Source organism: Suncus etruscus, chromosome 5, assembly GCF_024139225.1.
Source record: "Suncus etruscus isolate mSunEtr1 chromosome 5, mSunEtr1.pri.cur, whole genome shotgun sequence".
Taxonomy (NCBI): Eukaryota; Metazoa; Chordata; class Mammalia; order Eulipotyphla; family Soricidae; genus Suncus; species Suncus etruscus.
In genome coordinates, this window is record NC_064852.1 from 13,012,966 (window position 1) to 13,038,369 (window position 25,404).

Genomic DNA, 25,404 nt, shown 5'->3' on the forward strand with positions numbered 1-25,404 from the left:
CTCAGGGGTTCCTCCTGGCTCTACTCAGAAATAGCTCCTGGCAGGCTCGGGGGACCATATGGGATGCTGGGATTTGAATCACCGTCCTTCTGCGTCCAAGGCAAATGCCCTATCTCCATGCTAGCTTTCTGGCCCCAGACTGGACCGTTTCTGCACGCTCCTCAGGAAGTTTTAGGGGAGCCTTTACAACAGGAGGTGCTGTGCTCGGTGGAACCATGCAGTAACAGCCTTTCGCCTTTGTGCAGAGGCTCCCTAAGCCTTGCGTGCATCCCTTGCATGCTTGGGCCCAGCAGGCCGAAAGTGGGGCTATTGCGTCCCCTAGCGACCACCGCGCGCTTGGGCTCCAGGATGCTGCGTGTCCTGCATCCGGTTGCCATGGAGACCACTGGTACACAAGGCCTGCTGCCGGGTGCGGGGACCGCGGCGGCCTAGGAGGGGGCCCTGGGCCTGCGACCCATGAACATCGGGGCCCCCGGGGGCCTGGCCGTGGAGAAGGTGAAGGTCTTCGGCAGGCACAGCGGGGAGGTGAGACTAGGCTGGGGTCCCAGATCAGCCGGAATGGTGGGGTTCCCTGCACCCTAGGTTCGAAGCTCTGGTTCCAGCGAGCTCTCGAGGACCCTGAAGGCTTCCCGGAAAGTTTCATCTCGAAGTAAACCCAAAATGTCTTTTTTTAGTTACTTTTTGAATTTGTATTTTTTTGGTTACCAGGCAACCACAGGCAGTGCAAGAGGGAGCATATGAAATACTGGGAATCAAACTGTGTGCAACTCCATTGCAAGCCCCAAATCTAGGGAATGGGCAGTGGGGGGGGGGGACCAACAGTACCCTGCTTGGTGCTGCTCCTGTGCGCTCTGCTCTCCTCCCAGGTCAACTCCTCAGCCTTCTCTCCTAACGGAGACACGCTGCTCACCGCCTCCGAGGACGGCTGTGTGTATGGCTGGGCCACGCAGAGTGGGAAGCTGCTCTGGAAACTGGACGGCCACACAGGTGAAGTGCCTGGAGGCAGGAGATGGCTTCTTGCAATAGGCTGACCAGTTACCACCCTTCAAGCTAGTCCTCTTAGGTGCCACAGGCAGGACTCGGCTCCTTAGGACCTGGGGTCCTCCTGACCTGCACCATTTGACCACCGTGAACTTTTTGGGTGGTTGGCTTTGGCCTGAATTGGTCACTTTTAAGACTGTTAAGTCTTTAGGAGTCCGAGATCCAGGGGGCACCTTATGCCTGTGAAGGACCTTCCCTGCTTCCTTCTAACTCCTGAGGGTGGCTGGCCCTCTGCCTGTAAGAGCAGAACCTTCTTGCTCACAGTGGCTTCTCCCACCCATGCTTAGGGATCGAATTCAGGGTCTGCTATGAGCCAGTTTTTTTCCCAACAGTGCTCAGGGATTACTCCTGGCTCTACACTCAGAAATCGCTCCTGGCAAGCTCGGGAGACCATATGAGATGTCGTTCTTCGGCATGCTCTCAGGCCCCAAGCCAAGTTTTTTCCTGCTTTCAAGTGCAATTCAGTTAACTAGCAGTTACACTAGTCCCAGAATGCTTTTTACTTTTCAGGGCTGTATTCCCAAGGCCCCCTTTTTTCCTGCCTCTGGCAGCCCCATATTCCCCTAAGCATAGGTTTAATTAATTGCCATGCTGCAGGAAAATTCCAAAGACCTAGCTATGGGGTAAGGATCACCTGAGATAAATCACAGAACTCTGGGCCTGAGGTATGGAAGCAGGCTAGGACCCTAGATTGGGCTGTCAAATTTCTGGGAGATGCATGTATGACTGGGTCTTTATTTTCCCAATGGGTAAGTATTGCTGTTTCAGGTGTGGCTAGGGTGTATTGAGAAGGTAGGGTGCTATACCAGACAATGCTCTGCTCTCTGACCTGCTTCAGGTCCTGTGAAGTTTTGCCGCTTCTCCCCTGATGGTCACCTTTTTGCCTCTACCTCCGGTGACCGGACCATCCGCCTGTGGGACACAGCTGAAGCCAAGTGCCTAAGAGTCCTAGAGGGTGAGTGGGCTGGGAGCTGAACCATCAGGCCTGGGTCTCTAAGATGGACTGCTACTTATCACCTCCTGTCCCTGCAGGTCACCAGCGCAGCGTGGAGACAGTCAGCTTCAGCCCAGACTCAAAGCAGCTGGCATCAGGTGGTTGGGACAAGCGGGTGACCCTCTGGGAGGTACAGGTATACTGAGGGGGGCTGAGAGCAAGCCCTACTGCACCCCACCCCATGCCCACTCCTGGCATCTCAGGGCACTCTCCTCCAGTCTGGCCAGGTGCTGCGACACTTGCTAGGGCACAGAGACTCCATCCGGAGCAGTGACTTTGCACCGAGCTCGAACCATTTGGTAAGTCTCACACCTCAGTTGGGGGAACAGCAGGTCTTGGGCTGAGTGGCCCAGGCTCACAATCCCAACCCACAGGCCACAGGTGCTTGGGACTCAACCATCTGCGTCTGGGACCTGAGAGCCCTAAGAGCCATTGCTCAAGAGCTTGAGGGTCACCACGGCAACATCAGCTGCCTTAACTACTCCCCCTCCAGCCTCCTGGTGAGCAGGGGCTGGTGTGGGGCCAAGACTGCTGAGGTGACAGGCCACTAGGGGGCAGACCTTGCCCAGGATCACATCCAGTGGCTTCATTCTCTCCATTCAGGCTTCAGGCTCCTGGGACAGGACCGTCTCCATCTGGAAAACTTCCACCCCACGTCCATCTGTTCAGCTCAAGGGCCACATCTCCTGGGTGACCAGTGTAGCTTTCTCCCCTGATGGGCTGCAGCTGGCCAGCGCAGACTCCCATAAGGTAAGCCCCCACCCCTGCAAATTCCTATACCAGACTCGGGTATGGGCAAGGCCCATGCCACCTATGACTGGTGGCAAATGGAGTTTTCCATCAAGTAACAAGAACCAGGCCCCATCCCCACTCTTGCTTACAGGTCAAAATCTGGGATTGCAACACAGGAAAGTGCCTTGACACAATAAAGGTAAGGCTGGCTGCAATGTCCTAAGACACAGCGGGAAGAAGGGCTGCAAGGTACGCAGTCCAGGCACCCAATGCCTGCTTTTATCCAGGCAGTGCTGGATGTGGCTCATGCCTTTGCCTTCACCCCAAACGGGAAAATCCTAGTGTCCGGGTCTGTCGATGGCTGATCAGGCAAAGCCCCATCCCACCAAGTACTGGGCCGTTCCAGGCCACCAGCCCCAAGCGACCATCAGGGAACCTGAGACTCCCCTGACCAAGACACCCCAAACCCACAGCAACATCTTCAACACAGGCCGACACCTAAAGAACCAGTCAATTGCTTTATTGTCGCCGGCTCAGGCCTTCACCGCGTACTTGCGCAGTGGATACAGCCGCTCCTTGCGCTGCTGTTTCTTGGTCTTCAGTCTCTCCTCATGCTTGTTGAGGCGGCGGCGCATGGCCCGAGTCTTCTTGGGCCGCAAGTCGAGGGGCTTGTACTTCTTACCCTAGGGAGAGAACAAGGGGACGCTAAGGCTGAGAAGACTTCCAGGGAGGGGTAGGAAAGCTGACCAAGGCACACTGAACTGGGGTGTGCACCCTCAGCAACAGGGCCCTACCAAAGGCATTGCAGCGTTGCCTGTCTCCAACCTGACTCCCAGTGTCACCAGAGCCCTGTGGCTCCACAAGCAACTCCCCCGGTGTTGCTTGTGATGTTTCCACTTAACAGCTCAAAGGAGAGCACAGCCCCATTTCTTTTTCTTTTTGGGCCACACCCGGCGGTGCTCAGGGGTTACTCCTGGCTGTCTGCTCAGAAATAGCTCCTGGCAGGCACGGGGGACCATATGGGACACCGGGATTCAAACCAGCCACCTTTGGTCCTGGATTGGCTGCTTGCAAGGCAAACTCCACTGTGCTATCTCTCCGTAGCTTGCCTTGGCACCAACCCCATGGCTTAACAGTGAGTGGTCACCTCCTCCTCCACTATTCTCTCCTACATGGACCAAGGTAGCAGCCGTGGTCATGCAAGGCCCCAGGAGCCGCCAGGCTAGGGGACCTACTCCTGCTCAGGAGTGCCCAGCACAGTGACTCATGGGTGCTTCTAGGAGAAAAGGGGACTCAGGAAGGTCCCACACAATCAGTCAATACCCTCAAAACCATATATAGAAAAGTAAACACCAAAACCCTGAGAGTCAACACAGCCTGAAGCAGAGGCAAGTTTAGGGGTATCTTGCCTCCCTTGCAAGACCCTAATTTTGTCCCTGGGCAACACATATCCAAGCATGGCCAGAAGCAACCTCCCAGGAGCCAGAGAGGTGGTGCTAGCGGTTAGGTCCGAGTCCCAGATGGTCTCCCCAAGCCAGGGGAGATTTCTGAGTGCATAGCCAGGAGTAATCCCTGTGACCTAACACCCCCTAAAATAACAAGCAACCTCTTAAGAGCTGGGAGTAGCCCTATGAAGCACCAAGTGTCCTCCCCCCATAATTAAATGAAAAAAAAAAAAAAAAAAAAAAAAAGGCCTGGGTAGCACAGCAGCGTTTGCCTTGCAAGCAGCCAATCCAGGACCAAAGGTGGTTGGTTCGAATTCCGGTGTCCCATATGGTCCCCCTGTGCCGGCCAGGAGCTATTTCTGAGCAGACAGCCAGGAGTGACCCCTGAGCAATGCCGGGTGTGGCCCAAAAACCAAAAAACCAAAAAGAAAAAAGAAAAAGGTGTGAATGGAGGTACAGCAGGTATGAGACTTGTCTTGCATGTGGGCAACTCAGGCTTAACATCCAGCACTGCCAGGAGTCAGTCCTGAATGCAAAGCCAGGAGTAAACCCTTAGCATAGCTGGATGTGGCTCCAAAACAAAGCAGCAGGAAATAGGCCAGAGCTGATAGCACAGTGGGTAGGAGACCTGAGCAACCCAAGGTGTGACCTGTGAACAACCACCCAACTCCCTCCAAAACCAAGAGGGTTGGGGGTGAATAACTCTCTTGGGAAATCTGTGCAGGATCTGATTCAACCAACTGCAAGTCCTAAAAGACAGAGGCCCAAAGTAGCAGCCACCTCTGTGCTCCACGGGCCTCCTTTTCCAAGACTAGCCTGACTTGAGACCTTAGGAGTCTGCTCCCAACATGCAACCACTTCCTTGTAATAATCCTCCTAGCTGTCATGCTTCTGCTTGAACCCCAATCACTTTCTGGGAGAAGTATATACCCAGTCCTGCAAGTGAGGCAGGTGCTTCAACTTGTCTTAGACTGGTAGCTGGAGTGATGGCACCCTGGGGAGGGCATTTGCCTTGTATGTGGCTGACCCAGGTTTAATCTCTGCCATCCCATATGGCCTGAGCCTGCCAGGAGTGCTACCACCGGTGGTCCTGAGGAATGCACAGTAGGGCATTTGCTTTCAGGTACTCTATATGGTCCCTAAGCACTATCTGGACTAATTCCGGAGTGTCCCAAAATAAAAACAAAGAGATTGAAGGGCTAGAAAGACACTAAGAGCTGGTATGGCGCTAGTCTTGCACACAGGTAATCTGAATTCAATCTCCAGCACCCCATATGGCTTTCTGAACACTGCCAAGTATAATTCTTGAGTCCTGATACAAGAGTAACCCCTGAGTATCAGCAGATGACCCACTCAATCCAAAATTAATAGACTGGAGAGCTGGAGTAATAGCACAAAGGGTAGGGCATTTGTCTCGATGCAGTACATGCCCTGATCATACACTGCAAGACAGAACTCATGTTTGATCCCTAGTGCTTGATTCTCTCTCCAGAGCTCCACCATGAGTGATCCCTCTTGAATGTAGGACAGGGAGTAAGCCCCAAGTCCAGGTGGATGACATCGAAATATAAATTTTTAAGTCCTAGGATAAAGAACAAAACACCTGAGAAAATCATCCTGTAGCTGTCAATCTGGTCCTGATTTACCCTTACCATTCCTTGCCAATTTCAAACCTACACTGGGCTATAAATTTGGTCCTAAGTCTGAGGCCCTCCTTAAAAAAAAAAAAAAAGTTGTCAGGTGCTCAGCAATGCTAATAGAACAAAACAAAAACACTAATCCTCAGTACACTCAGGTTGGAGTCTGGGCTGAAAACTCCATTGTTCAGCCAGACCTCACCCCATTGATGTCTTACTGTGGCTTGAGAAAACACCCCAAACCTATGATGAAAAGCCAAAATCGACCCACACATCAAATAGGTGAAACTCCTTGTGCCCAAATAAAGACTGGAACATTACGCCCTTTATCCAGACCCTTACTGAAGACATACCTTGTAGAATTTTCTGAGATTCTCCTTCTGAGTTTGGTTAATGACGGTGAGCACACGGGCGATAGATTTGCGAACAACTCGGCTACGAAACAAGAGATACCAGGCAAGATGAGTAAGACACACACAGAATAGGGGGGACTGATTCCTAGGAGTGAGGAATGAGGGCTCAGGAAACACCTCCACCCCAAAGGAGATATATGTTGTAGGCTGGGCATATGTAAACTTGCAAGTTGAATAAAGGTACCCAGTCGGGAATTCTGAAGGTTGACTCAGTAACAGGCTGGTAAAGACAGTTGTGGGAAGCATGTATTGCCTACATGTTCTCCAACACAGCAGTAAAGAGCCTGTTTTATGTAGAGTAGAAGATGGAGAAGAGGTTAAAAAAACCCAGACGGTAGGACATGGGGTCAGGGAAGCAACTAAATGCTAGAGCACTTGCTGGGCATGTAGAAAGCCCTGGGTTTGAATCCTATCACCACCACCATCACCACTGTAAGCAGGTGTAGCTTGATGCAAACACCTGATCAGGCCTTCTAGAAAAGAACAAAGCAGCCTGGGTCCTCAGGGGCTACTTTTTCTCCTGAGAATGAAATCAGGTCAAAGAACATAGCGTTGGAAACAGGTGTTTTAAAAGAAACAGGGGGTGCACACAAATAGAGCACAAAACCCAACAGGGTTAGATTCCCCAGCATCCCATAGGGTGCCACAGCTCCCGCAGGAGTGGATTCTTGGATGCAGAGCCAAAGAATAAAGATCCAGGAGTGGGAGCCACAGCCTCGCACGCGGAGGACCAGGGTTCGATCCCCAAGCGTCCCATGTGGTCCCCCAGGCCTGGCAGGAGTGATTCCTGAGCGCAGATAGGTGTGCATACTGCCAGATGTGTCCCCAAGACCCAAACCCAACCCAGAACACCCATATAGTGGGCACCACGTGGAGGTGGCACCCAGAAGGGATCAGCAAGCGCAGGCCCTTCCCAGCGGGGCGAGAGGGATCGTCGGAAAGAGGGGGCCCGACCCCCCGAGCACCCAGGCCCCGGGTGCTGTCACTGCCACTCACATCTTGGAGAGCTTGGAGGCGGCGCCGCCGGTGACTTTGGCGACGCGCAGCTGCGACAGCTCCACCTTGAGGTCGTCCAGCTGCTTGAGCAGCTCCTCCTTCTTCTTGCCGCGCAGGTCCCGGGCCTTGATCTTGGCCTGCGCGCGGCAAAGTCTCAGCGGGGCACCGGTCCCACCCCAGCCCTGGGGACCCTGAGCCCGGTCGAGGGAGAAGGCAGCACCGGCCCGGCAGGCAGGGTCCGCCGCGAGACGGGTAGCCCGAGCACCCCGAGTTCTTTAGGCTGGAAGGGACGGCGGCGCCGGGAAACTTCGGGCGCGCACAGCAAGAGGGGTCCCCTGGGCTCACCCCGCGCTCCCCATCCCGGCGCGCGAGCCCGACTAGAAGGCGGATGGACCCCGATTCCCCGCACGCACTCACCATGTCGGTTCGAGTTGCCGCCGCCGCCGAAGCCTGCGCCGAGAGAAAGAGGAAGGGGCGGGGTTGACCTCCAGCGATTACCTCCGGTGAGGGCGGAGCAGCCAATAGGAACGCGAAGCGCATCTTGGTCCCGCCCCTTCCAGTCTCGTCTCTTCTCGCGAGAAAAGTCTGGGGCCCGCCCGCCCGCTTTGCTCCGCCCAGGGATGTCTTCTGGTCTCCTTGTTGGTCCTGGTGTGACTCTGGCTCGCGGTTCCCTTGGCTCCTTCTACCCGGGCTCAGGAGACCTTAGGTGGCTGCAGGGAGCTCCCAGGGCTCTTATCCAAGAGTCCTAGCGAGGGTCTGAACATACCCGTTATTCCTGCCTTCATTCATTCATTCATTAATTTATTCATTCATGCCACAGATCTGATCGCAGTGGCTGAGAGGGGCCAGGATATCTAGTTCCAGGAGAGCGGGGAGAGGTGGGATCAGACTTCTGTAATTATTACCCTGGGCCGGGTTTGATTTTTTTCAGTGAAGCAAAATCATATTTATTGAAACAAAATGATTAGCATCATTAAAATGGCAATACTTGGGCCCGGAGAGATAGCACAGCGGTGTTTACCTTGCAAGCAGCTGATGCAGGACCAAAGGTAGTTGGTTCGAATCCCGGTGTCCCACATGGTCCCCCGTGCCTGCCAGGAGCTATTTCTGAGCAGACAGCCAGGAGTAACCCCTGAGCATCGCCGGGTGTGGCCCCCCCAAAAAATGGCAATACTCTCCCCCAAAGCATTGTACAGATTTAATGCAACCCCTCTCAGGATGCCCATGACCTTCTTCACCAAAGTGCATCAAACTCCTGAAATAAATGCCCCACTGATAGCTAAAGCAACCCTTAGGGAAAAGATGGGAGGCATCACTTTTCCAAACTTTAAATTGTATTACAAAGTAATAGACATTAAATCAGCACCCCAAAAAATTTCTTAGAGAAGAGAGAACACAGTTTCTCCAGAGTGGAAAAGCCAGTGCAGACTTTTTTTTTTTTTTTTTTTGGGGGGGTTACATCTGGTGACACTCAGGGGTTACTCCTGCTTTGTGCTCAGAAATCGCCCCTGGCAGACTCAGGGGACCATATAGGATGCCGGGATTCGAACCACTGTCCATCCTGGGTTGGCTGCATGCAAGGCAACGCCCTACGGCTGTACTATCTCTCTAGCCCCTAATGCAGACTTAAATCCTTGCTCTGTTTCCTGGTGCTAGCTGAGACTTTTGGCAAATCTCTTCCCCTACTCAAGTCTATTTTCTCATAAATGTCCTAGTTCAGTGGAGGCATTTATTAGACTTTGGAAGCTCAATACTGATGTATAATGATTGTTCAAAGTACCATCTTTTCCAGGGGAAAAGAGGACCAGTGGTTGGGACTGGAGAGAGATATGGTAGTCAGTAGGGTGCTTGCCTTGCTCTGGAGAATGGACCTCTCCCTGGAGCTACTTATAATCTCCAGAGCTCTGGTAGGAGTGGTCTCAGAGTAAGAACCAAGAATAGCTCCTGAACATTGCCAGATATGGCCCCAAACAGAAAAGAAAACAAACACGAATTTTATGAGAGTCATGGATGTAAATAAATGACCTATAGTGGATTTGACCCCAGGCATTGCATGGTCCCCTGAGTACCACTGGGAAGGATAGCCCTATCCAACCCAAAACACCAACTCAGCAGCATATCCTGATCACTGTGGTCTGGCTCAAGCTTCACCCACCAAGAAAAGAAAGGAGTTGGAGACTTGAGAATTGAATGGAAAGCCACATACCTAAGGTGTTACAGGCTCAGAGAGTGGGACTTGGAAATTTATATTCAGCAAAACACTGTCTTGAACCTAAAACAACAAAAAACATGAAGACCCATTTCAGGAGACCCAGAAAATCTACTGAGATGCAGAATTCCAGGCCAGAGCATGGTTGGACTTTCAGGGAGAAGAGGCTCCTTTGCTGGAATTAAGGGCATGCTAAGAATATTCAGGGACCAGAGCTAGAGAACAGCAGTGGGGAGGTTTATTTGTATGTTTGATCCCCCATATCGTATATGATATCCTGAACCCACCAGGAGTGACCCCCTTTGCACTGCTGAGTAAGGCCCCAAACAAAAAACATCCCAGGAATATCAAAAGAAGGGAAATGGAGAGAGTCAGTATAGTGGTAGGGTACTTGCCTTGCATGCTGCCAACCCGAATTGGATCCCCATCATCCCATATAGTTCCTGAGCACCACCAGGAGTAACTCCTGAGTACAGAAGCTCTGAACATCACTGGGTGTGGCCCATAGGATAAAAAAAAAAATCACCTTCAAGCTCTCCAAACTCTTTAAGCAACAGATTTTGGCATGTAGTAGGGAGTGGGGACAGTTTGGGAAAACAGTTTAAGTTGGCGATGGAAAAGGTACACATGCCTTATCTCTGTCTGTGGTATGTTTCCTTTTTCTCATGCTATAGCCTCTTTGGCCCTTATCTGCCTGAGATCTGAACTCTCTTACTTTCCAATCCATTTTCTCATTCTGGGGAAATGGTCTGCATGATCCTGCTTGAGATGAATGTTTTTTGCTCTTTCCACTCTGGAGAAGCCCCTGTTCCCTAGAGGACAGATATCTTATTTTCCAAATTATTCATCTTCTACAATTCTTTTCAGTGAATGAAATGAAACCAATGATGGACGTGGAAAGCCCGGATTAAATTTAGGACTGATTGGGCCCGAGAGATAGCACTGCAGTAGGACATTTGCCTTGCAAGCGGCTGACCCAAGACCAATGGTGGTTTGAGGGGCCAGAGCAGTGGCGCAAGCAATAGGGCATTTGCCTTGCATGTGCTAACCTAGAATGGACTGCAGTTCGATCCTCTGGCATCCCATATGGTTCCTCAAGCCAGGAGCAATTTCTGAGCGCATAGCCAGGAGTAACCCCTGAGCGTCACCGAGTGTGACCCAAAAACAAACCAAAAAAAAAAAGGGGAGGTGCTGGAGAGATGGTATGGAGGTAGGACATTTGCCTTGCATGCAGAAGGACGATGTTTCGAATCCCGGCATCCCATATGGTCCCCAAGCCTGCCAGGAGCAATTTCTGAGCAGAGAGCCAGGAGAAACCCCTGAGCACCGCTGGGTATGCCCCCCTCAAAAACAAAAAACAAAAAAATTTAGCACTACTTTCTAGTAAAAAACAGTTTTGCACTGGAGTATGAAGCAGCAAGAAATCGAGAGGGTCCAATCGAGAGGGTCCTTCTCTTTGATTAAGGGGGTCCAGGGCTTTCCTGCATCTGCCATGCTTGACTGGTTCCCCTGAACCACGTCGCATGGACTTGGGGTGTTTTCTGGGATCCTCAGCGCTGGAGTTCACCCAAGGACAAAAAAAAAAAAAAAAAAAAAAAAAAGCAGTTTTGGGGTCAGAGAGAAAGTATAAGTTGGGTAAGGTGTTTGTCTTGCATGTGGCTGGCCCGGGTTCAATCCTTGGCATCCCATATGGTCTCTGCCAGGAGTGACCCCTGAATGCAGAGCCAGGAGTAATCCCTGAAAACACAGCCAGGTGTAGCCTTTCCCCAAAAGAATCCTTGCTCCTGCCTAGGTTCCAGGCTTCTCAAGGCATCAGGTGACAGGGATCATGTCCCTTGTCAGGCAGAGCAAGTGGAACTCAGGTGGTTTGACCACCTCATGGGGCTGCTGAGACACGAGGTCTGTAGATGTCAGATGCTCAGACGTGTTACAACAGTCCTTGGTTTTCTCAAGCACCCCATGTGAGTGAGGCCAGAAAAGAGGGGAGTAGTAGATTCCCTTCATCTCTTTCCTATCTACTTCACATAAGCTATCCTGATGGTAGGACAGGGGTGGTCCTCAGGCCTTCCAACCTGGCACTTTCATTGCTGATTCAAGAAATTAGGATTGTTAGTCACTCCTTTGCAATTAAAGCCCAGTTAAAACTTGTGGGGAGCCTTGTTGGATGCTGGTTAAAGCCCTTTGCCCTCATTAGCAGGTGTCAAATTGGATGGCTTACTCCAGTGTCCCAAGCTTTCTGTGCAACCTCTTTTTAGTTCCATTACACAGGGTCAAAATATTTGTGTGCTTTGTCCGAGTCCATCTAGACGCTCTCTAGGGGGGAAAGCCAGGGCCAACTCCTAATTTTACTTAATTTCAAGGCCAAGTACATGGCCTCTATATGAATGAATTGTACCAGACCATGAAGAGGGAGGCTTCTAGGAAATGAGGGATATGGGGAAGAGTAACAGGTTTTTTTTTTGTTGTTGTTTGCTTGTTTTTGGGCCCACTCAGTGATGCTCAGGGTTTACTCCTGGCTATGCACTCAGAAATTGCTCATGGCTCGGGGGACCATATGGGACTCCAGGGATAGAACCTAGGCTGATCCATCCTGGGTCAGCCACATGCAAGGCAAAATGCGTTACTACTGTGCTATTGCTCCGGCCCCAGAGAAACAGTATTTTTGACATATTTTTCTCCCATGGAAGTTGACTGGTGCACAGGGTTTTTGTTATCACATTTGCCTTGGCTGACCCAGGTTCGATTCCCATCATCCCATATGGTTCCTTGAGCCTGCCAGAAATAATTTCTGAGTGCAGAACCAGGAGTAACCCGAGTACCGCCAGTGTGGCCTCCAAACCAAACCAAACTAAAATCAAATGTGCCTGTTAGAACTAAAGATGGGAAGGATTGTGCATTATATTCTCTGTGCATGAGGTCAGCTATGACTTGCTTACGTGCCACATCTAGTCCCACCTGTAAATTTGGCAGCCTGTCTTCAAAATGGACCAAGCCTCTTTCCATCTTCTTTAATGACCTGAACTCTAACACTGGCAGTCACCTGGATCATTGGTGTTCCCTCCCAAATCATTTGTTTTGCTTTTTGGTCCCAGAGTTTAGAAAGCCCTGGACCCTGCAATTGCTCTGCTCAGAATTTCTGAGCCAGTCCATTTCATGGTGACTGCGCCCCTTCCTCAGCTCACAATCCTAGAGCACTTCCTCATGTATCTCACAGATATGGTCTTCGTTTACTTGGAGCTTTCGTTTAGTTTTTTCCTTCAGGATTTTGTTCAGTGTCACCTCTTCAGAAACTCTCCTGCGAACTATTTTAAGGCACTTCCAGGCCCTGCAAGACTTTAACCCTCAGTGCTCGCTTCGGCAGCACATATACTAAAACTGGAATGAAACAGAGAAGATTAGCATGGCCCCTGTGCAAGGATGATATGCAAATTCCTGAAGTGTTTCCATATATTTTTTAAAAAATTCCCCTCATTACTTGGACCCTCCAGACTCAGAACACAGAAGCCCCAACATAAAATTATTTATTTTATTTTGGTTTTTGGGCCACACCCGGCAGTGCTCAGGGCTTACTCCTGGCTCTGTGCTCAGAAATTGCTCCTGACAGGCTCGGGGGACCATATGGGATGCCATAATTCAAACCATTGTCTGTCCTGGGTTGGCCGCATGCTAGGCAGACTCCCTATTGTTGTGCTATTTCTCTGGGCCCTGTATTTTAAATTTTTTTTGCATGTTTTGGTCACATCTAATGCAGTGGCAAGTATCAAGCCCAGAGCTCCCATATGAGGCCCAATTCTTTGAGTCATCTCCCAAACCTAGCCTTTATTTAAAAAGGCCCTTATTGGGTTTATTTTTGGCCACACCTGGCAGTGCTCAGGGTGTACTCCTAACTGCTCAGGAATCAATCATTGTGGTGCCAAGGGGTCAAAATTGGGGTGTGGATTGGGTGCCATGAGCTAGGCAAGTACTCTACCAGAAGCCATTACTACCTCTCCAGCCCCTAAAAAAATGATACTTTTACGTGAAAACAAAGACCCCTTTCCATCTGAGGTTAAGATCCATAAACAGAACCCTTCAAACAGTAGCCCTGGAACCGGAGTCCTTGACTCTGCCACACTGTGCTTGGTAGCTGATGGCTCACACCCTATCCTTGCCCTTGTGACTCAGGGAGTTAGTTCATTTCCGACCAAGACCTGCCTCTCCAATTGGATAGGCTGACTTCCTAAGCTGCAGGACCTTGCCCTTCCTGCTGCTAGGGTGGTGGCTTATCTCCCCTTCCCTGCACCCCCAAAAGGACCACACCCTAGCCTAGGCCATCAGGTGCTCTTGTCTGCTTTCTTCATGCACGCAAGTGAACCAACCTTCCTCCCTCCTTCCTTTCATTTCTGGGGTCACATCCAGAGGCGCTCAGGGGTTACTTCTGGCATCCTTCTTCCTTCCATTTTTGGGGTTACAGGGAGAGGAGGGGGACAAAACTCTTGCAAATGACTGAGCTGGTCCAATTCCTAAAGTCCAGCATGGTCCCTTGAAATCTGATGGGTTCATTTCTGAGAGCACTAAACCCTGAGCACCACTCATGAGGCTCCATGACCCCCTTCTGCAGTCTCCACAATCTCCATTCCACACAAGATCATGAGGTTGGACCCCGCAGGCTTTTGCACGCAGAGGGGAGGCCTTGGTTTCACCCCTGGGAAGCGAGCGCAGAGCCAGGAGCAGGCAGGCCCTGAGCATCCATCTCCATCCTCCCAAATCGGCCTCCCAGCCAGCCCCTTAAGGACACATGGGGCTTGGACCCCAAGGACTCAGGACCTCCCGCCTCTCCTCCTCATCCCTTCGGGCCAAAAACTATCCCGAGTAGCACACGAGACTAGGGAACGAGGAGGCGCTCGCTCAGGACTCGGAGTCTCCCTTAGCCGCGACCTCGCCCACTGCCACTTCCGCTTCCGGCGCTGACCGGAAGTGGGCGTGGCGACGCTGCGGCTGCTTCTGCGCCTGCGCGCGGAGGCGAGGCGGCGGTGGGTTGGGGCTCATTCACGAGGCCTCCTCCCGCTCAGGGGTGGGAGTCGCCCTTTGCCGCAGCGCAGCCCCGCCCACTGTCACTTCCGCTTCCGGTGCTGATCGGAAGTAGGCGTAGCGAGTGCTGCTGCGCCTGCGCGCGGAGGCGGTGTGGGCGGAGCTTAGCGCGCATCCCGCCCCCGAGCAGCCCCGAGCGGAGCCGAAGCGGAGCGCGGAGGAGAGGCGGACGGACGGACGGACGGGCGGCCGCCGAGCCCCCGCCATGGCCCGCAACACGCTGTCGTCACGCTTCCGCCGCGTGGACATCGACGAGTTCGACGAGAACAAGTTCGTGGACGAGCAGGAGGAGGCGTCGGCGGCCGCGCAGGCGGCGGGGGAGCCGGGCCCGGACCCCGGCGAGGTGGACGGGCTCCTGCGGCAATATCCTTGGCGGAGTCGGCGCCGGAGTCGGAGTCGGAACCGGGTCGGAACCAGAGCCGGAACCGGAGCAGGCCCAGGCCCGGTTCTCCCTTTCCCTGCCCATTCCCTCCCCTCAGCCCTGCCTCCGGCCCTGACACCCCCAGGCCAGGCCCCAGACCCCCTTTAGGGTCTCCCCGCAACCCCCCAGACCCAGTGCGGTCCCGGGTTCGGGCCGAACCTCCACCGAACCGAACCTCGGAGGACCCCAGGCCCCGGGGCCGCCCCCCGAGCTCCCTGATCACCCCCTGGGCCACCGCACCCCCGCCTGCCAGGCACGGGAACAGGTTCATTCCTGATCCTGGGGGCCCCCCTGGAAGGAAGCAGCTTGGCAAAGGGGACCCCAAGACCTGAGGGGTCAGGGCCGACCCTCATGGCCCTTCCCTGTCACCCTTCAGCTGCCCCTGACTCCCCTCTTGGCTTTCCATCACCTCTAGAAGGTTTAAACAGGTCCTACAAGTTGGGCCTGGCTTCTTGGGGGGGGGGCACTGCCTTCCTAGTCTTTCTAGTCCTCCACCTTGTTGTTGGACTCCTGGGCTGGAAGGGCTGGCCACCCCAAGTCTAGTAGTAGTTAGTTAGTTAGTTAGTTAGTTAGTTAGTTAGTTAAAGAGCTGAGAAAAATCCAGCTCTAAGTAGGGAAGGAAAGGCCTGCCTGTCCCTGGGAGTAGCAGTGGTGTTGGTGGCTGCAGAAAAGGATGAGCCTTTGGGGGGAGAAGAGGCTTAAAAATAGTGAGGCGACTGTCACAAGTTAGAGGTGTCTGTGACTCTGACTGTCACAGCCTCCCTTCAGGAAACCGACCTCGCAGGAAGAAGGCATTTTTCCTGATGACCTACCAGACCGAGAAGGCAGGAAGCAGCATGCCCTTCCTTCCTCCCTTCCTCACCAGCCAGCTCGGTGTCAATCAGTTTCTGGGGTTGAGTCAGCTCTGCCCGAGGGGTCATGGAGGGCTTGGGTGGGGGGACCCTCCTTTCGTGGGGTCAGGAGCTGACTTGGGTGGAACAGTAGTAGGTGGGGAGTCTGGGTTTCCTCTCCTCAGTGTCCCCCTGCCATGCTTCCCTTAGGTGGAGAAGCACCCCCCGAAGAGGCATTTGGGTTCAGTACATGGGGCATGGCTGAAGGGCATCATCTATTAGGGGCTCCTCCAGGTTTCTCAAAGGTGCCAGGGACTCGGTTGCCATGGGGAGTGCAGGTACCTCTTGGGATTGGGGGATGGCAGGTGAACAGGTGAGAGCTGCAGCGGTGGCAGCAAATGTGGGGCCCAGGGGGAGGAGCAGGGTGCTGAGACTCTCCCCACCATTGCCAGGCTTGGATTTGATCCCACAGATGTTGGCCCCACAGGCTCCTGAGTCCAGGGGCAGCGGGTGAGGAAGGGGTTGTTGGAAGGGGGGTTGATTTGAAGGGGGAAGGGGACCCCCTCCTAGTGCCTTGGAGGGAAATGAGTCACCTGGTGGCTGGCCTAGAGAAAATGTCTGGGCCTCACTCACAGATCATGTACTTGAAGCCCATTTCATTGTTTTTACTAAGAATAATTCTTTTATTTTGGAGGGGAAGGAGGTCACAGCTGACAGTGCTCAGGGTTTATTCCTAGCTCTGCACTCAGGAATCTCCTGGTGGTACTTAGGGAACTGTTTTGTGAGGCGGAGATCCAACCTGATGGCTTCGTGCAGGGCAAGAACCTTCCCCTGTTCTGTCACTCCAGCCCCTCCACAATAGTCCTTGTCACAAGGAGTGGGGTGCAGAAAGGCTTGGGAGCACGTGGCCTGGGGTCTGAGACTTGTCGCCGCCTCAAGTTTTGGTTCTGTGTGTCCTCACTGAAGTAGCTGCTAATAATTCTGCTGCAGAGGGTTGGAGTCATTTCGCATCCCTCCTCCCCAGAGGAAATCTCGCAGAGTTTGGAGATAGTTCTGTTCTGTCTTCAACGTGGGTGCTGCTGAAAACGAGTGGGGAGAAACCAGGGAGGCAGTACAGAAGTGTCTGGTCTGAAATGTGAGTGGTTTTGTGGCCGAGAAACCCTGATTTGGCTGGAGAAGGTCACCTCGCTACACAGTCTGCTTTTTGAAAGGCTCTGCAGTCCGCTTGCCATACTGCCTGATGGGGGGCCACCCTGTTAGCATTTGTGCTAATGGGTGGGGTTACCTTCCTCTAATGCCCTGAGAAGGCTCCAAGCAGTGGCCGCTGCCCTGAGCAGCGCTCTTGGCCCCTGGTGAGGGTGCGTGGCTCTGCTGATTGCAGCTGGGTCTCACATTATCTCGATCTGGAGATAGACGTTGCGGGTGGCTGATGCCAGGCTAGGAGAAGGTCCCAGACGAAAGCAAGAGGCAGTGGGCTGCTTCTCTAGTGGGCAGGTGAGGCTGTGGTCGGTACCGTCGGCTCTACCCACAGCGGAACCTTGGGTACCACTTCTATTTTTGTTCTATTTTTGAAGCCCTTTGGTTGAAGCCACTGTTTGAGACGAGGAAATGAAAGTTGGATGACGTAACTCGGTTTAAAATAGGTGGCACCTTTGGGGACTAACCCAGATTGTAACGTTTTAGAACTCAGTCAAGAATGGCAGTGAGGGCCCGGAGAGATAGCACAGCGGTGTTTGCCTTGCAAGCAGCCGATCCAGGACCAAAGGTGGTTGGTTCGAATCCCGGTGTCCCATATGGTCCCCCATGCCTGCCAGGAGCGATTTCTGAGCAGACAGCCAGGAGTAACCCCTGAGCATCGCTGGGTGTGGCCCAAAAACCAAAAAAAAAAAAAAAAAAAAAAAAAGAATGACAGTGAAACCTGGTGTGTGTGTGTGTGGAGGGGGCAAGCGGGGAGGGTTGCATCAGCTCAGGAAGCTTTTAGGTACTTGCATTCCCCTACTGAAAGTGGCGCGGGGCTCCCTGCCTGGCATGGGTAGGATGTGGTGGATTGACAGCACCGTCACTTCTTTAGGAGTCAAACAGAAAAGGAGAACATTGGAGGCAAGTCGGGATGCCTCTTTGCCCTCATCTCCTGGGGAGACTGAAGATGCCATCTGAGCTGCGGGCTTCATGAGGCAGGGGGTGTCCAGCAGGTGTGGGCAGGCCCGGTTTGGTTTTGCTTCTAGCTACCTGTGGGGCCACACGGGTTTGTTGTTGCCTTCCAGGGGTGAAGAGGTGACGGGAAGAGGGACTTGCAGGCGAGACAGGGGTGCCCTCCGCTCTCTATGCCTCAGGAGAGCAGGTGACCCGCTCACCAGACTCGCCCACCTGAAGCTGGCAGTGGGGCGGTGGTGTGGGGGAGGTGGAGTGGGTCGGGAGCATCCAACCGCTTTCGAGCCAAGCCGTCCTTAACCAGTGGCGATGCACAGGGGACATGCTCCGGGCATTCCACGCGGCCCTGCGGAACTCTCCCATCAACACCAAGAATCAAGCTGTGAAGGTAACGGGGTCGGGTGGCCTGTGTCAACCAGTGTGGCGGCAGCTGCTGCTTCTTGCCACCAGTGACCGGCTGCCAAGGCAGTGAGTTGGCACTGGGCAGCGCTTCTGCCAAAGCCATTGAAGCTGTCAGTGTGGACAGTCACAGCTCCTAAGGAACCCGCTGCTTCCCCCAGGCCTCAGGGTGAGAATCTGCCAGGCCCTTGGCAGTGGATCCAGATCTAGGGATGAGCTGGCCTGGGGGACTCAGCATGCGAGTCCTGGGCTATTGAATAGACTCGCTGTGCGGCAGGATTTTCTGCCTTCAGAGTCGAGGGGAGGGCTGGGGTGATGGTGCAAAGGGCTGAGGACATGTTTTGTGTGCAGAGAGAGGGTCTGTTTTTTGTTTGTTTGTTTGTTTGGTGTTTGGGTCACACCAAATGGCAGTGCTCAGGGCTTACTCCTGGCTTAGGCTAGGAGTCACTCTGGCTAGGCTCTGGGGGATGGATGCTAGGACCCAAGGAAAGTGTCCTAACCACTGTGCTATCTCTGGCTCCTGTCAGGTGGGGGCTGGGCTTGATTTCTAGCAGTGCATGGTCCTCCAGCACCCCCACTAAACAGAATATAGGATAGAGACGCCTCCAGCTATACAGACTGCTTCTAGGCTGCAACCTCTGTGAAAATTGCAATTTTTGTTCTATAGTATCTTTTTTTGGTAATATTTGGGGGGGGGCGTCATACCTGGTGGTGCTCAGGGGCTATTCCTGGCTTTTTGCTCAGAAGTCACTCCTGGCAGGCTCGGGGACCAAATGGGATGCCAGGATTCGGACTGGGGTCCATCCTTTGTTGTCCATATGCAAGGCAAATGCTTTACTGCTGTGCTATCGCTCTGGCTTCTGTAGTATTTCTTGATGGAATTGCTGACTGTGCCCCAAATGTGGAAGAGAATGGCCTTTCATTTTGGGTATGAATTACAGATGTGGCCACATACCAGTCAGTCAGCCTGACTTTGTTTTATATATACATACATATATATTTTTAATTATTTTGTGTATGTATATGTGTGTCTGTGTGGAGGAGGGCAGGAAGGAGTTGTGCTACATCAGGCAGTGCTCAGGGGTCACTCCTGGCCAGGCTCTGGGTAATTAAATGTGATGCTGGGAATCAAACTAGGGTTGGCCACATGCAAGGCAAGTGTCCTGCTAACTGCGTTGGAATCTCTCTCACCTCCTAATTTCTTTTTCTCAAAAATGTCCCCACCGTTGTGCTTTACTTACTGATGCTGAGTCTTGCGAAAGGGCTGGACATAGGCACTGTGTGCAGGAGGTTTCACTGTACTGCAGGTTCCCTGAGCACTACTGGGCGTCAGTGCTCCCCCCTATATAAAAAGCATTGGGGGCAGGAGTGACAGTACACTGTTGGGCTTCTGCCTTGAATGTGGCTGACGCAGGTTCTATCCCTGACATCTCATCTCATGTGGTCCTCTGAGCCTACCAGGAGTGATCCTTGAGTGCAGAGCAGGAGTAACTTAGCCCTCAGTGCCACATGTGTGGCCCCAAACAAATAACATAAAAAGGGTATTGGTGGGGCTGGAGAGATAGTACAGCACTAAGGCATTTGGCTTGCATGCAGAAGGACGGTGGTTTGAATCCCAGCATCCCATATGGTCCCCTGAACCTTCCAGGGGTGATTTCTGAGCCTAGAGCCATGAGTAATCCCTGAGCACTGCCGGGTGTGACCCCCCCCCCCCAAAAAAAAAAAGGTATTGGTACTGCTTTCCCTTCTCACCAAATCATCTGTTTTACCAGAATAACTAGCAATAATAAGGGAGACTTTCAAGTTTAAATCAGGAAGAATGTTGGCTTGATCTTTTGGATGTTGATTTTGAAATTGAGCAGTATCTCTACCGACCACTTGGCTGGTTATGTTGGGGATATGGAGAGACTTAGGGCCAGTGGTTTAGTTGTAGGTCTGAGGAGGTGGAACTGTGATGAGAGGCCCTTAGGGTTCTTTCTGGAGGACCATGTGATTTGGAGTGTCGGCTCTGTATCCCTGCTGTGGTGTTATGTACCCGCCTGGCCTGACTGGGCTTCATCCCTTCTCTTATCCATAGGAGCGAGCCCAGGGCGTGGTGCTAAAGGTGCTTACCAATTTTAAGAGCAGCGAGATCGAGCAGGCTGTGCAGTCCCTGGACAGAAATGGCATCGACCTGTTAATGAAGTACATTTATAAAGGGTTTGAGAAGCCCACAGAAAATAGCAGTGCAGTGTTACTCCAGTGGCACGAAAAGGTACGTGATGTGCTCGCTGCACCCGGGCTCAGACAGGCTTGCGAGTGGGGACGTAGACTGCTGATGGTTTGTAAGGGCGCCGTGGAGGCCAAGGTAAGTGGCAGGGAGGCTGGAAAGTCAAGCTTCATAGTTCAAGTTATTTTTTTTTATTTTTTTGGTTTTTGGGCCACACCCAGCGGTGCTCAGGGGTTACTCCTGGCTGTCTGCTCAGAAATAGCTCCTGGCAGGCACGGGGGACCATATGGGACACCGGGATTCGAACCAACCACCTTTGGTCCTGGATCGGCTGCTTGCAAGGCAAACGCCACTGTGCTATCTCTCTGGGCCCTCAAGTTATTTTTTTTAATACTACTTTGAATTGATGCTGGTGTTGATGAATTGATGCCATGTACAGGGGGCTAGTGACACTGCTCTTTAACAGGCCACTAATAAGGCCAGAAGCAGAAGCCGTGCCTGTTCCTTATGTGGCTTGTCTCACGAGTATGGCGTTTCCTCAACCAGGGTCCTGTGACACTACCAGAAGGGTGCTGCCTTTAAAGGAGACTGGGTAGTAGTAGCCTTTTTTCCTTTTATTTTGGTTCTTGGGTCACACCCTGGCTCTGCACTGGGAAATCGCTCCTGGCAGGCTCGGGGACCATATGGGATGCCAGGGATCGACCCTGATTGGAAGCATGCAAGGCAAACACCCTGTCGCTGTGCTATCACTCCAGCCCCCTGGGTAGCCTTTTGGAAAGGCTTTGACTTTTTAAGGGCCTGGTCCCCTGACTGAGGGGTCAGCCACTGGGCAGCCTTGTCCTTGCTGGTGGGTCTGCACTCTGCCCTGTCAGCTTGGGCTGCTGGTTTGCTCCAGGAAACAGAGCAAGCGTTCTGCATGGGGGTTGCCCAGTAACTAGACCCTCTGGCTCCTTAAAGACAAGGCGTTTGTCCTGGTTGGTATCTGGAGGTAGTTTTAATGGACCAGTGCCTGCAGACTGGAAACGGGAATTGGTAGGATGGAAAGTTAGGGCTCTGGTGTGCTTGGTGAGAAGCCCTGTCTTGGGGCCGGAGAGATAGCATGGAGGTAAGGTTTTTGCCTTGCATGCAGAAAGTCAGTGGTTCAAATCCCGGCATCCCATATGGTCCCCTGTGCCTACCAGGAGCGATTTCAGAGCATAGAGCCAGGAGTAACCCCCCCCCCAAAAAAAAATAAAAGAGAATTCCTGTCTTGTGGCCTCACCATCAGCAGATGTGGGAGCCATCTCTCAGACAGGATACTATCCTGGAACAGGGCCACCTCTGGAGTCCTCTGGCAAGGACCCTTTTCCAGAGGGCCGGTGATAAAGCGGGACCTTCCTTGCTCAAGGAGGACAAGGTCCCCCCTCTCCCAGGCTGGCCCGGTCTCATTTGACTTTGCTTCTCCTGCCCTACAGGCATTAGCAGTAGGAGGACTAGGATCCATTATAAGAGTTCTTACTGCAAGAAAGACTGTTTAAAGAACCAAAAGACTCATGTTACCTGGAGAAGAAGTTTCGATGCAGAGGCTGGTGAAGAAGGGACTGACAACTGACCGTCTTCCCAGGAACTCCTAATCCGTCTTTCAGGACATGCATCTGCTGAAGTGTTTCATTTTTAAGGTGGAGGGAGAAATTGTGTTTCTTAACCCTTTACAAGACCCGATAGTTTATGCCTTTGTCCGTGAGTCCGGCAGAACTGACCTTGTGACTGACGGAGCGATGGCCGGCGCTGATCAGGGGTACCTGCGTGCACTGCCGATTGAAAGGGGAGTGGGAAGAGCTGGGCTGGCACAGAGCCAAGGGCTGTGGGAGCGGGGGAGCTTGCTCTTTGGTAGTGAAGAAACTCTGGAGGGTTTTCTCTACTGTGTCCTGGCTTCCAGAGAAGGCGGGGCTCTCTTGGGTTCATTGTAAAGTGCCTGCTGCATCAATAAAGCTCTTGGCTTACTAGTTCATGCATGCATCGTGTTTGTGTCATGTATGCATGAAGCGGACAGTGAATGGGATGATGAGAGGTCAGTGGAAAATCAGGAGTGGGTGGGCATGTGTCTCCAGGAGCCAGTGTTGCCCGGGGTGTGGCTCAGTGGCAGAACATCTCATTTGCCCTCCGTGTGAGGCCCTGAGTTGGAGCCAGCACCGCCCAAATATGTACCTCCAGAGGCCACACCCACTGAGACCCTTAACACTAAAAGGACCGAAAGCTCACTTGTTGGTGGCAACCAGTTTGTTCTCTGGAACCGACATGCTCTTGGCTTCAGCTCCTAGAGCTGCTGATTTACCCCAGCTCAGTCTGGGCTAATCCCTTCTGAAAGACACATATAACTTTTTTTTTTTTTGGTTTTTGGGCCACACCCATTGATGCTCCTGGCTATGTGCTCAAAAATCACTCCTGGCTTGGGGGACCCTGTTGAATGCTGGGGAATCGAACTGTGGTCCATCCTAGGTTAGGATGCACAAGACAAATGCCCTACCACCTTTGCTACTGCTCCAGCCCCAAGACATGAATAATTCTTGAAGTTAGCCTTGAGTTAAGAGCTGGGCTAGAGAGCGTGCAGTGGGCCAGGTGCTTGCTTTGTCTGTGAGAGGCCCACCCAGGTTCAATCCTGTGGCACTGTGTGGTCCTCTGAGCACTGCTGGCATGACCCGAGAACAAAAGACAGTTCTAAAATTAACACGTGAATTTAGCGCACCAAGCTATCAAGTAAAATCCACTGTAGCTGCATCTGGATTGAAGAGCTTTAATCAAAAAGTTATTGCACCACAAATGAGTTTCTACAGTAGATATAGATAGTACATTTCTATGTACAACTGGGAAATCAAGGTCAGACGCCGTGGGAAGTTATATACCGCCACAAAATGCTTTATACAAGTAAAAGTGCATTCAATTACTTCAAATATTTATTCCACGCTTCCTCTTAAAGCTGAAGGAAATTCACCATGCAGGAAGAAAGCCTAATCAGCATGACTCCTCCCTAAGCAAGTAAGTCTTAGTGGGGGCCGTAGGAGTGTCTGAAACCAGCTCAGTGGCCACAAAGGCGGTGGCTGGAGCTGTGCTATGTTGCTGTGCCTTTGCCAAGCTCTGAATTCTGAAGCTCTTCGGGTCTGTCCTGGAAGGCGGAAGTCCTGATTTATAAAAGTCCACCTTACTGTCCAAAGAACAGAACTGTTCAGAAGACACCTTACTGTCCAAAGAACACGAACCCATGAGGAAACGAAAACTAGTGTTCTAAACGCAGACAAAGCTGCAGGGAGGGACCGTGGGAGGAGGTAGGTCACTGATGTTTGAGCCCTAAGCATAACTGAGATATATCACTTATGTCATGGGGTAACTGACAATACATTTAGGAGCTCTAGCTATTAACTCCGTTTCTTATTTAACCATGAAACGTATAAATATAAATAAAATGGTTTCCCTTTAGGTTTGAAACGATGACTTATCCAGGGCAAGCACATTCATTTCCCCTCATAATGAACAGACATTTGGCTTCATAATCCCACTTTCTGCAGCTGGACCCATATATGTATACAGGGAAGCCGGGGGATCGAACTGAGGTCCGTCCTAGGTTAGTACGTGCAAGGCAAATGCCCTACCGCTTGTGCCACTGCTCCGGCCTCGTGTCATTGGAAGTATATTGAGGTTGAAGCTCCATGTTCAAGGGAGAGTGCACCTAATGTCTTGGTCAAGGCTAGGGGGAAGGACAGCACTCTTCTGAACAGCAGGTGTGATTGGCATTTCTCCAGGTTAAAACACAGAATCAAGAGCAAAGCAAATGAAAAACCACAGAGTTCAGCAAAATTACAAAGGGCACTGGCATCCCCATCCCAGAAAATATTTCCTCTTGATGCTCTGAATTTCCTTTAAGAAAACCAGTTAATTTTATAATACAGAAGACATTTATAATAGTGAACAACTTCAGCTATAAAAAAATAGTTTAAAATGGTTTACCAGCAACCTATCCAAGACAAGGACATTCAGTAAAAAGGCATTTGAGTGTATTTGGTACCATTAGAGTTTTTACACATCTACTTTTCTTCCATAAAATGGGCTTCTGTCAGGGAATTGCATATTCAGGAGTCCAGGCTGGTCCCAGAGTACCAGCGAGATGGACAATACCGAAGGTCTCGGTGGTTGGGGAAGTAAAGGTCAAAGACTATTTTCTTGATAGGAAAAGTTAAGAAGCCTCTTCTACCTCAGCAGAAGCCAAGCATGCTCCTGGGGAGGGATCAGAAAAGCAGCCTGCGTCAAGCAGGTCCTTCGTGGCCTCAGCAGGTCTGGCTGCTGCGCTCCCTTCCCAAGGCTGTTGGGTCACGCCCAGCTTCACAGTAGCTGGCAGCAGGGCTGTGGCTCCTCTGACAGCTGCTGATGGCTTCCGCTTTAATGCTTTAATTGCCAACGTAAGATCAGTGGACTTGGGTGTGAGGGGCCTTGGCCAGTGCTGGAATCTTAACAGCATTGTGGAAATGAGCGGTGTGGCAGGTCCCCACAAGGTGATTAGAATGACACAGGAGACCCACTACCGCCTGAAGTGTCTTAACAGCCTACAGGGAAGGGGCCTCAGGTCTTGTAAACAATGTTTAGACGCTTGTACAAAATACTGCAGCTTCAGTGATAAAAACCCACCCTGCCTGCTGTGTTAGTGTTCTTCCAACAGAAAGTGTCCAGGGAGCCCCTTCCTGGGCTGGCTCCCCTAGGACCACGGGATCCGAGGGCTGGAGATGGATGGCCGAACACTGCCCTTGGGAGCCGGCTTGGACCCGAACCAGGACATCTGGGTTTGAAAGAGAAGAGACCGTGAGTGGGAAATCAAATCCAGGGAAGGGC

General features: G+C 52.1%; 4 protein-coding genes and 1 non-coding gene across 5 annotated transcripts in view; 3 read left to right on the forward strand and 2 right to left on the reverse strand.

The window, feature by feature from the left end:
- Window positions 1–456: 456 nt before the first annotated feature.
- On the forward strand, window positions 457–3,149 carry WDR38 (WD repeat domain 38). The gene is made up of 9 exons (XM_049774214.1): window positions 457–525; window positions 867–987; window positions 1,880–1,996; window positions 2,074–2,171; window positions 2,254–2,334; window positions 2,410–2,535; window positions 2,639–2,785; window positions 2,919–2,966; window positions 3,055–3,149. Exons 1-9 carry the CDS (start codon window positions 457–459, stop codon window positions 3,130–3,132), a joined length of 885 nt encoding a protein of 294 aa, XP_049630171.1. The 3' UTR covers window positions 3,133–3,149.
- Window positions 3,150–3,266: 117 nt separating this feature from the next.
- On the reverse strand, window positions 3,267–7,729 carry RPL35 (ribosomal protein L35). The gene is made up of 4 exons (XM_049774225.1): window positions 7,676–7,729; window positions 7,259–7,395; window positions 6,203–6,284; window positions 3,267–3,450 (listed from the first exon to the last, which is right to left on the reverse strand). Exons 1-4 carry the CDS (start codon window positions 7,676–7,678, stop codon window positions 3,301–3,303), a joined length of 372 nt encoding a protein of 123 aa, XP_049630182.1. The 5' UTR covers window positions 7,679–7,729; the 3' UTR covers window positions 3,267–3,300.
- A 5,083-nt stretch (window positions 7,730–12,812) lies between these two features.
- LOC126010671 (U6 spliceosomal RNA) lies at window positions 12,813–12,920 on the forward strand. The gene has a single exon (XR_007496687.1). It is a non-coding gene; the product is annotated as a U6 spliceosomal RNA (small nuclear RNA).
- A 1,723-nt stretch (window positions 12,921–14,643) lies between these two features.
- Window positions 14,644–22,541, forward strand: ARPC5L (actin related protein 2/3 complex subunit 5 like). The gene is made up of 4 exons (XM_049774222.1): window positions 14,644–14,900; window positions 18,255–18,327; window positions 20,416–20,592; window positions 22,002–22,541. The coding sequence occupies exons 1-4, from the start codon at window positions 14,743–14,745 to the stop codon at window positions 22,062–22,064; spliced, it is 471 nt and encodes a 156-aa protein (XP_049630179.1). The 5' UTR covers window positions 14,644–14,742; the 3' UTR covers window positions 22,065–22,541.
- Window positions 22,542–23,304: 763 nt separating this feature from the next.
- The window catches only part of GOLGA1 (golgin A1), a 56,311-nt gene continuing 54,211 nt past the window's right edge, over window positions 23,305–25,404 (reverse strand). The window contains exon 22 of the mRNA XM_049774137.1: window positions 23,305–25,351. Coding sequence (XP_049630094.1) covers window positions 25,271–25,351 — 81 coding nt within the window. The 3' untranslated portion in view covers window positions 23,305–25,270. The remainder of the gene's footprint in view (window positions 25,352–25,404) is intronic.

Excerpts from the sequence above, each read along its gene's own strand:
- ARPC5L (XM_049774222.1), top strand. The coding sequence starts at position 14,743 with ATGGCCCGCAACACGCTGTCGTCACGCTTCCGCCGCGTGGACATCGAC. Across the intron at positions 18,328-20,415 it reads CCAAGAATCAAGCTGTGAAG|GAGCGAGCCCAGGGCGTGGT; the intron begins GTAACGGGGTCG and ends TCTTATCCATAG. Across the intron at positions 20,593-22,001 it reads TACTCCAGTGGCACGAAAAG|GCATTAGCAGTAGGAGGACT; the intron begins GTACGTGATGTG and ends CCTGCCCTACAG.
- RPL35 (XM_049774225.1), bottom strand. Across the intron at positions 6,285-7,258 it reads GCCTCCAAGCTCTCCAAGAT|CCGAGTTGTTCGCAAATCTA; the intron begins GTGAGTGGCAGT and ends CTTGTTTCGTAG. Across the intron at positions 3,451-6,202 it reads ATCTCAGAAAATTCTACAAG|GGTAAGAAGTACAAGCCCCT; the intron begins GTATGTCTTCAG and ends TTCTCTCCCTAG.
- WDR38 (XM_049774214.1), top strand. The coding sequence starts at position 457 with ATGAACATCGGGGCCCCCGGGGGCCTGGCCGTGGAGAAGGTGAAGGTC. Across the intron at positions 526-866 it reads TCGGCAGGCACAGCGGGGAG|GTCAACTCCTCAGCCTTCTC; the intron begins GTGAGACTAGGC and ends CTCTCCTCCCAG. Across the intron at positions 1,997-2,073 it reads GTGCCTAAGAGTCCTAGAGG|GTCACCAGCGCAGCGTGGAG; the intron begins GTGAGTGGGCTG and ends CTGTCCCTGCAG.